General features: G+C 46.1%; 1 protein-coding gene across 1 annotated transcript; it reads right to left on the reverse strand.

Moving 5' to 3' along the window:
- Window positions 1-51: 51 nt before the first annotated feature.
- LOC133028204 (uncharacterized) lies at window positions 52-10215 on the reverse strand. The gene is made up of 26 exons (XM_061095397.1): window positions 10190-10215; window positions 9819-10087; window positions 9577-9722; window positions 9141-9489; window positions 8715-8877; window positions 8344-8606; window positions 8103-8248; window positions 7697-8015; window positions 7246-7408; window positions 6875-7137; window positions 6198-6779; window positions 5777-5939; window positions 5406-5668; window positions 4729-5310; window positions 4308-4470; window positions 3925-4205; window positions 3290-3826; window positions 2834-2996; window positions 2463-2731; window positions 2222-2367; window positions 1738-2134; window positions 1460-1631; window positions 1110-1375; window positions 570-679; window positions 171-450; window positions 52-104 (listed from the first exon to the last, which is right to left on the reverse strand). Exons 1-26 carry the CDS (start codon window positions 10213-10215, stop codon window positions 52-54), a joined length of 6534 nt encoding a protein of 2177 aa, XP_060951380.1.
- Window positions 10216-10287: the final 72 nt, after the last annotated feature.

Genomic DNA, 10287 nt, shown 5'->3' on the forward strand with positions numbered 1-10287 from the left:
TACTGACAAAAATATCAACAAGATAAACAGAGTATTTGTTTAGATGATAACCTAATTACTACACTGTAAATGCATGCCTCCACTGACCAGTGCAGTTTCACCACCTGTTGCGGGCGCAAAGACATAATATAATGACCAACTTAGGAAAAGGCGGCAGTCAGAATACTTACATTCAGCAGTTGACATGGTCAAGTCGGGACTTGTGGTTGGAGATACTGCTTTGGTGGTTGTAGCTTCTGGTCCTTCAGTACTAGGACCAGTAGAAGTAGTTGTTGTAACAAGAGGAGGAGGCATATCACCAACTATCTCCTTTAAGAATGACCCGAATCTTGAGGTTTTGGCAAATGACTGAATATCTGCCCGGACAGATTTATTCCCACTCATTGTGACAACGGCCGCCTGGAACCAAGAGGAGTCTGATTTACAGAGCAGAGGGCTGCCCTGATCCCCCTGCAAGGAGAAAATGAGAATTCAACATCAGTCAGGTTTTGATCTGAAACCCTCTTCCCTGATGAGAAGAGCAAATCGATTTCAGAAATTCAGGTGGATGGGAAACTTTGAGTTTTTACCTCTTGAAGGTCTACGGCATAAGTGCAAATGTTGTCCGAATCAGAAACGCTCCCACAGTTTACCACTTGAGTTTCAAGGTCTCGCAGACTTGAGCCAGCTTTGTCAGCACCTTAAAAACACAAGAATACAGTTTTTGTGAATTATCAGTCTATGTCTTACACATCATGAAGCCAGACTAATGTCAGTTAAAACTTAAAATCTAATTAAAACCAGGCCCTATTCAGACCTGGTGTTGACATCCGTTCTGAGAGGACTGATCACAAGTACTTTAGTATTCGTGCTGTGGCTTTTGTGCTCATGTTTTTGCATTCATGCTTTCTGTCAATGCACTTGTGTGAAGCGTCTCGACAAAACGCACATTTGTCATCACACAGCAAAAATAATGAGGCCCCATGCATCCAAAACCACCTCCCAACGTGGTCTGCTTGATCAGATCTCATGACGCATTCGGGTGCGTGCTGACCACTTGTGATTGGATCACGCAGGATGGATGTTACTACCAAGTCTGAGCAGGGTAACATAGTTTGAAGGATCCTCACCTCCATTCTTACTGTCCTTCCCCCAGCCTGGCACCCAGCATTGACTACCAACGGGGAAGGATCTGTCATTGTTGCTATCCAGACACACAGGCTGGATATAATCTGTGAAGCTGACGGGTTTCTCCAGCTGTAGTAAAGCAATGTTAAAGCCTGTAAATTTACTCAGGGTAATCTTCACAACACCCACAGACATCTCAAACTCTTCAGAACTGCCCACAAGTCGCTGGCCAAGAAACACTCTCCACTCGAGAACATTTGGACTGGAGCTGTAAGGAGTATAAAAACGCATCTTTAGAAAGTCAGTTAGAAGATATTTGTAAATAATCAAATACAATTACGTTTATACTTACGTGGAGAAGCACTGGCCGGAGGTGAGGACAAACTTATCAGCGATGAAGGTTCCTCCACATGTAAAGACCCCGTTTTTGTGGAGGCTCACCATCCAGGGCCACAATCCTCCAAGAACAACACTGCTGTCACCTACAGCACGACTGTTTAAGGTAGCTTTGCCACACACTGGTCCTTCATGGTAGAAATTGATGAATGAGGAGAGGCAGAATTAACTTGTAGATAGGTTAAACAAGAAGTGTAAAGTTATGATTCAAAAGACATTAAGCAGGACACTCACTTGTAGGAGTCACTAAGATAATTGGCTTTGTTGTAGATGCAGTGGTTGGGGAAGCACTTGACATGGTCAAGTCAGGTATTGTGGTTTGAGACACTGCTTCGGTGGTTGTAGCTTCTGGTCCTTCAGTACTAGGAAAAGTTGCAGTGGTGGTTGTAATAAGAGGAGGTGGGAGGCCAGGACAGGCGTAGCTGCTATCAGTATCCAACCCACTAGAGGTGAACTGGACGAATCCTGGCCTATCAGAGCGAATGATGGAGTTAATCCAGGACTGGTAACGGGACACTCTGGAGTAAACCCCTGGCAGATTGGGCCGAGCACAACCAAAACCAAAACTAACTACTCCAGACTGGACCCAGATGGAGCCCTGTTTGTTCACCATTGGACCTCCTGAGTCACCCTTAGGACAAAAGAGGACACGATTGAGGATTTTACAAAGTTCTCAACACACTGACCAACAAGTTACAAATCAGTAAAAGAAGCTTACCTGACATGAGTCTTTGCCTCCTGCCAGAACACCAGCACAAATCATGTTGTCGTTGACTGTACCGACTCCATTGAGACAGTTACACTGTCTGTTGCCCAAAACTGGAACCTCCACTTCTTGTAGAGTTTCAGGGAACGATAATGACACTGAGAGGCCCACAAGAAAAGACAGAATTCATACATCCACCTACAGTTTATATAACACTTAGACAACACTCTTTGTCAGCAACAAGCAGACTCACCTCCCTCCTTGACGTTGCCCCAGCCAGTGACCCAGCTATCTGTACCGTTGTTGAACACACTGTCACTGGCTGCCAGACACACAGGTCTGACGTAGTCAGTGAATTTCACTGGTGACGAGAGTCTGAGTAGAGCAATGTCGTTGTTGCTGCTGTCGCTGTCATACTTTGGATGCAAAATGATTCTGGAAACACTTCTGGACTCCTCATTTGGGTTTGTGCCCTGCAGGTTCTGACGGCCGAGAGAAACTTGCAAGCCAGACGTACTTGTGCTAAAATTATAGAAATAAGTGTCAGTTTTAAGAAGAAATCACTGCTGAACCATAGACTGGAACACACACAAATGCATCCTCTATTATAGACTAGTTACCCACCTGGAGAAGCAGTGAGCAGCAGTCATCACCCACTCTCTGTTAATGAGGGAACCACCACAAAAATGGCCGCCAAACATCTGCAGACTAATCTGCCAAGGCCAACTTCCAGGTGGAGCATCTTCTCCTCCAACTATCCTGGTGTTCAGGGGAGTGATGCCACACACTGCAAACAACAGAGCAAAGATAGTAGAGCTCAAACTAACGTGACTTACCCATAGAATAAATTCACAGAATTTAAGGGAAGTAGCCTACAAGCTACTGAAAGAAGTACCAACAAGATAAACAGAGTATTTGCTTCGATGATAACCTCATTACTGCACTGTAGATGTATGCCTCCACTGACCAGTGCAGTTTCACCACGTGTTGCCGGAGCAGAGACATAATAGAATGACCAACTTAGGAAAAGGCGGCAGTCAGAATACTTACATTCAGCACTTGACATGGTCAAGTCGGGACTTGGGGTTTTAGATACTGCTTCTGTGGTTGTAGCTTCTGGTCCTTCAGTACTATGACCAGTAGCAGTAGTGGTTGTAATAAGAGGAGGTGGGAGACCAGGACAGGTGTAGCTGCTGTCAGCATCCAGTCCACTGGAGGTGAACTGCACGAATCCTGGCCTATCAGAGCGAATGATGGAGTTGATCCAGGACTGGTAACGGGAAACTCTGGAGTAAACTCCTGGCAGATTGGGCCGAGCACAACCAAAACCAAAACTAACTACTCCAGACTGGACCCAGACGGAGCCCTGTTTGTTCACCATTGGACCTCCTGAGTCACCCTGAGGACAAAAAGAGGACACGACTAAGTATTTCACAAAGTCCTCAACGCAATGACCAACAGGTTTAAAATCAAAAAAGATGCTCACCTGACATGAGTCTTTGCCTCCTGCCAGAACACCAGCACAAATCATGTTGTCGTTGACTGTACCGACTCCATTGAGACAGTTACACTGTCTGTTGCCCAAAACTGGAACCTCCACTTCTTGTAGAGTTTCAGGGAACGATAATGACACTGAGAGGCCCACAAGAAAAGACAGAATTCATACATCCACCTACAGTTTATATAACACTTAGACAACACTCTTTGTCAGCAACAAGCAGACTCACCTCCCTCCTTGACGTTGCCCCAGCCAGTGACCCAGCTATCTGTACCGTTGTTGAACACACTGTCACTGGCTGCCAGACACACTGGTCTGACGTAGTCAGTGAATTTCACTGGTGACGAGAGTCTGAGTAGAGCAATGTCGTTGTTGCTGCTGTCGCTGTCATACTTTGGATGCAAAATGATTCTGGAAACACTTCTGGACTCCTCATTTGGGTTTGTGCCCTGCAGGTTCTGACGGCCGAGAGAAACTTGCAAGCCAGACGTACTTGTGCTAAAATTATAGAAATAAGTGTCAGTTTTAAGAAGAAATCACTGCTGAACCACAGACTGGAACACACACAAATGCATCATCTATTATAGACTAGTTACCCACCTGGAGAAGCAGTGAGCAGCAGTCATCACCCACTCTCTGTTAATGAGGGAACCACCACAAAAATGGCCGCCAAACATCTGCAGACTAATCTGCCAAGGCCAACTTCCAGGTGGAGCATCTTCTCCTCCAACTATCCTGGTGTTCAGGGGAGTGATGCCACACACTGCAAACAACAGAGCAAAGATAGTAGAGCTCAAACTAACGTGACTTACCCATAGAATAAATTCACAGAATTTAAGGGAAGTACAAGCTACTGAAAGAAGTACCAACAAGATAAACAGAGTATTTGCTTCGATGATAACCTCATTACTGCACTGTAGATGTATGCCTCCACTGACCAGTGCAGTTTCACCACGTGTTGCCGGAGCAGAGACATAATATAATGACCAACTTAGGATAAGGCGGCAGTCAGAATACTTACATTCAGCACTTGACATGGTAAAGTCGGGACTTGGGGTTTGAGATACTGCTTCTGTTGTTGTCGCTTCTGGTCCTTCAGTACTAGGACCAGTAGCAGTAGTGGTTGTAATAAGAGGAGGTGGGAGACCAGGACAGGTGTAGCTGCTGTCAGCATCCAGTCCACTGGAGGTGAACTGCACGAATCCTGGCCTATCAGAGCGAATGATGGAGTTGATCCAGGACTGGTAACGGGAAACTCTGGAGTAAACTCCTGGCAGATTGGGCCGAGCACAACCAAAACCAAAACTAACTACTCCAGACTGGACCCAGACGGAGCCCTGTTTGTTCACCATTGGACCTCCTGAGTCACCCTGAGGACAAAAAGAGGACACAACTAAGTATTTCACAAAGTCCTCAACACAATGACCAACAGGTTTAAAATCAAAAAAGATGCTCACCTGACATGAGTCTTTGCCTCCTGCCAGAACACCAGCACAAATCATGTTGTCGTTGACTGTACCGACTCCATTGAGACAGTTACACTGTCTGTTGCCCAAAACTGGAACCTCCACTTCTTGTAGTGTTTCAGGGAACGATAATGACACTGAGAGGCCCACAAGAAAAGACAGAATTCATACATCCACCTACAGTTTATATAACACTTAGACAACACTCTTTGTCAGCAACAAGCAGACTCACCTCCCTCCTTGACGTTGCCCCAGCCAGTGACCCAGCTATCTGTACCGTTGTTGAACACACTGTCACTGGCTGCCAGACACACAGGTCTGACGTAGTCAGTGAATTTCACTGGTGACGAGAGTCTGAGTAGAGCAATGTCGTTGTTGCTGCTGTCGCTGTCATACTTTGGATGCAAAATGATTCTGGAAACACTTCTGGACTCCTCATTTGGGTTTGTGCCCTGCAGGTTCTGACGGCCGAGAGAAACTTGCAAGCCAGACGTACTTGTGCTAAAATTATAGAAATAAGTGTCAGTTTTAAGAAGAAATCACTGCTGAACCATAGACTGGAACACACACAAATGCATCCTCTATTATAGACTAGTTACCCACCTGGAGAAGCAGTGAGCAGCAGTCATCACCCACTCTCTGTTAATGAGGGAACCACCACAAAAATGGCCGCCAAACATCTGCAGACTAATCTGCCAAGGCCAACTTCCAGGTGGAGCATCTTCTCCTCCAACTATCCTGGTGTTCAGGGGAGTGATGCCACACACTGCAAACAACAGAGCAAAGATAGTAGAGCTCAAACTAACGTGACTTACCCATAGAATAAATTCACAGAATTTAAGGGAAGTACAAGCTACTGAAAGAAGTACCAACAAGATAAACAGAGTATTTGCTTCGATGATAACCTCATTACTGCACTGTAGATGTATGCCTCCACTGACCAGTGCAGTTTCACCACGTGTTGCCGGAGCAGAGACATAATATAATGACCAACTTAGGATAAGGCGGCAGTCAGAATACTTACATTCAGCACTTGACATGGTAAAGTCGGGACTTGGGGTTTGAGATACTGCTTCTGTTGTTGTCGCTTCTGGTCCTTCAGTACTAGGACCAGTAGCAGTAGTGGTTGTAATAAGAGGAGGTGGGAGACCAGGACAGGTGTAGCTGCTGTCAGCATCCAGTCCACTGGAGGTGAACTGCACGAATCCTGGCCTATCAGAGCGAATGATGGAGTTGATCCAGGACTGGTAACGGGAAACTCTGGAGTAAACTCCTGGCAGATTGGGCCGAGCACAACCAAAACCAAAACTAACTACTCCAGACTGGACCCAGACGGAGCCCTGTTTGTTCACCATTGGACCTCCTGAGTCACCCTGAGGACAAAAAGAGGACACGACTAAGTATTTCACAAAGTCCTCAACACAATGACCAACAGGTTTAAAATCAAAAAAGATGCTCACCTGACATGAGTCTTTGCCTCCTGCCAGAACACCAGCACAAATCATGTTGTCGTTGACTGTACCGACTCCATTGAGACAGTTACACTGTCTGTTGCCCAAAACTGGAACCTCCACTTCTTGTAGTGTTTCAGGGAACGATAATGACACTGAGAGGCCCACAAGAAAAGACAGAATTCATACATCCACCTACAGTTTATATAACACTTAGACAACACTCTTTGTCAGCAACAAGCAGACTCACCTCCCTCCTTGACGTTGCCCCAGCCAGTGACCCAGCTATCTGTACCGTTGTTGAACACACTGTCACTGGCTGCCAGACACACAGGTCTGACGTAGTCAGTGAATTTCACTGGTGACGAGAGTCTGAGTAGAGCAATGTCGTTGTTGCTGCTGTCGCTGTCATACTTTGGATGCAAAATGATTCTGGAAACACTTCTGGACTCCTCATTTGGGTTTGTGCCCTGCAGGTTCTGACGGCCGAGAGAAACTTGCAAGCCAGACGTACTTGTGCTAAAATTATAGAAATAAGTGTCAGTTTTAAGAAGAAATCACTGCTGAACCACAGACTGGAACACACACAAATGCATCCTCTATTATAGACTAGTTACCCACCTGGAGAAGCAGTGAGCAGCAGTCATCACCCACTCTCTGTTAATGAGGGAACCACCACAAAAATGGCCACCAAACATCTGCAGACTAATCTGCCAAGGCCAACTTCCAGGTGGAGCATCTTCTCCGCCAACTATCCTGGTGTTCAGGGGAGTGATGCCACACACTGCAAACAACAGAGCAAAGAAAGTGGAGCTCAAACTAACGTGACTTACCCATAGAATCAATTCACAGAATTTAAGGGAAGTACAAGCTACTGAAAGAAGTACCAACAAGATAAACAGAGTATTTGCTTCGATGATAACCTCATTACTGCACTGTAGATGTATGCCTCCACTGACCAGTGCAGTTTCACCACGTGTTGCCGGAGCAGAGACATAATAGAATGACCAACTTAGGATAAGGCGGCAGTCAGAATACTTACATTCAGCACTTGACATGGTAAAGTCGGGACTTGGGGTTTGAGATACTGCTTCTGTTGTTGTCGCTTCTGGTCCTTCAGTACTAGGACCAGTAGCAGTAGTGGTTGTAATAAGAGGAGGTGGGAGACCAGGACAGGTGTAGCTGCTGTCAGCATCCAGTCCACTGGAGGTGAACTGCACGAATCCTGGCCTATCAGAGCGAATGATGGAGTTGATCCAGGACTGGTAACGGGAAACTCTGGAGTAAACTCCTGGCAGATTGGGCCGAGCACAACCAAAACCAAAACTAACTACTCCAGACTGGACCCAGACGGAGCCCTGTTTGTTCACCATTGGACCTCCTGAGTCACCCTGAGGACAAAAAGAGGACACGACTAAGTATTTCACAAAGTCCTCAACACAATGACCAACAGGTTTAAAATCAAAAAAGATGCTCACCTGACATGAGTCTTTGCCTCCTGCCAGAACACCAGCACAAATCATGTTGTCGTTGACTGTACCGACTCCATTGAGACAGTTACACTGTCTGTTGCCCAAAACTGGAACCTCCACTTCTTGTAGTGTTTCAGGGAACGATAATGACACTGAGAGGCCCACAAGAAAAGACAGAATTCATACATCCACCTACAGTTTATATAACACTTAGACAACACTCTTTGTCAGCAACAAGCAGACTCACCTCCCTCCTTGACGTTGCCCCAGCCAGTGACCCAGCTATCTGTACCGTTGTTGAACACACTGTCACTGGCTGCCAGACACACAGGTCTGACGTAGTCAGTGAATTTCACTGGTGACGAGAGTCTGAGTAGAGCAATGTCGTTGTTGCTGCTGTCGCTGTCATACTTTGGATGCAAAATGATTCTGGAAACACCTCTGGACTCCTCATTTGGGTTTGTGCCCTGCAGGTTCTGACGGCCGAGAGAAACTTGCAAGCCAGACGTACTTGTGCTAAAATTATAGAAATAAGTGTCAGTTTTAAGAAGAAATCACTGCTGAACCATAGACTGGAACACACACAAATGCATCCTCTATTATAGACTAGTTACCCACCTGGAGAAGCAGTGAGCAGCAGTCATCACCCACTCTCTGTTAATGAGGGAACCACCACAAAAATGGCCGCCAAACATCTGCAGACTAATCTGCCAAGGCCAACTTCCAGGTGGAGCATCTTCTCCTCCAACTATCCTGGTGTTCAGGGGAGTGATGCCACACACTGCAAACAACAGAGCAAAGATAGTAGAGCTCAAACTAACGTGACTTACCCATAGAATAAATTCACAGAATTTAAGGGAAGTAGCCTACAAGCTACTGAAAGAAGTACCAACAAGATAAACAGAGTATTTGCTTCGATGATAACCTCATTACTGCACTGTAGATGTATGCCTCCACTGACCAGTGCAGTTTCACCACGTGTTGCCGGAGCAGAGACATAATAGAATGACCAACTTAGGAAAAGGCGGCAGTCAGAATACTTACATTCAGCACTTGACATGGTCAAGTCGGGACTTGGGGTTTTAGATACTGCTTCTGTGGTTGTAGCTTCTGGTCCTTCAGTACTATGACCAGTAGCAGTAGTGGTTGTAATAAGAGGAGGTGGGAGACCAGGACAGGTGTAGCTGCTGTCAGCATCCAGTCCACTGGAGGTGAACTGCACGAATCCTGGCCTATCAGAGCGAATGATGGAGTTGATCCAGGACTGGTAACGGGAAACTCTGGAGTAAATTCCTGGCAAATTGGGCCGTGCACAACCAAAACCAAAACTAACTACTCCAGACTGGACCCAGACGGAGCCCTGTTTGTTCACCATTGGACCTCCTGAGTCACCCTGAGGACAAAAAGAGGACACGACTAAGTATTTCACAAAGTCCTCAACGCAATGACCAACGGGTTTAAAATCAAAAAAGATGCTCACCTGACATGAGTCTTTGCCTCCTGCCAGAACACCAGCACAAATCATGTTGTCGCTGACTGTACCGACTCCATTGAGACAGTTACACTGTCTGTTGCCCAAAACTGGAACCTCCACTTCTTGTAGAGTTTCAGGGAACGATAATGACACTGAGAGGCCAACAAGAAGAGACAGAATTCATACATCCACCTACATATTATATAGCACTTAAGACAACACTCCTTGTCAGCAACAAGCAGACTCACCTCCCTCCTTGACGTTGCCCCAGCCAGTGACCCAGCTATCTGTACCGTTGTTGAACACACTGTCACTGGCTGCCAGACACACAGGTCTGACGTAGTCAGTGAATTTCACTGGTGACGAGAGTCTGAGTAGAGCAATGTCGTTGTTGCTGCTGTCGCTGTCATACTTTGGATGCAAAATGATTCTGGAAACACTTCTGGACTCCTCATTTGGGTTTGTGCCCTGCAGGTTCTGACGGCCGAGAGAAACTTGCAAGCCAGACGTACTTGTGCTAAAATTATAGAAATAAGTGTCAGTTTTAAGAAGAAATCACTGCTGAACCACAGACTGGAACACACACAAATTGATCATCTATTATAGACTAGTTACCCACCTGGAGAAGCAGTGAGCAGCAGTCATCACCCACTCTCTGTTAATGAGGGAACCACCACAAAAATGGCCGCCAAACATCTGCAGACTAATCTGCCAAGG

The sequence above is a fragment of the Limanda limanda genome, chromosome 21 (assembly GCF_963576545.1).
Source record: "Limanda limanda chromosome 21, fLimLim1.1, whole genome shotgun sequence".
Taxonomy (NCBI): domain Eukaryota; kingdom Metazoa; phylum Chordata; class Actinopteri; order Pleuronectiformes; family Pleuronectidae; genus Limanda; species Limanda limanda.

Bases quoted from the DNA above. Each gene is read 5' to 3' on its own strand.
- LOC133028204 (XM_061095397.1), bottom strand. From the start codon at position 10,215: ATGACTGCTGCTCACTGCTTCTCCAG. The intron at 5,940-6,197 runs GTAAGTATTCTG...TGTTGTTTGCAG, and splicing joins TACCATGTCAAGTGCTGAAT to TGTGTGGCATCACTCCCCTG. The intron at 2,135-2,221 runs GTAAGCTTCTTT...TTTTGTCCTAAG, and splicing joins GAGGCAAAGACTCATGTCAG to GGTGACTCAGGAGGTCCAAT.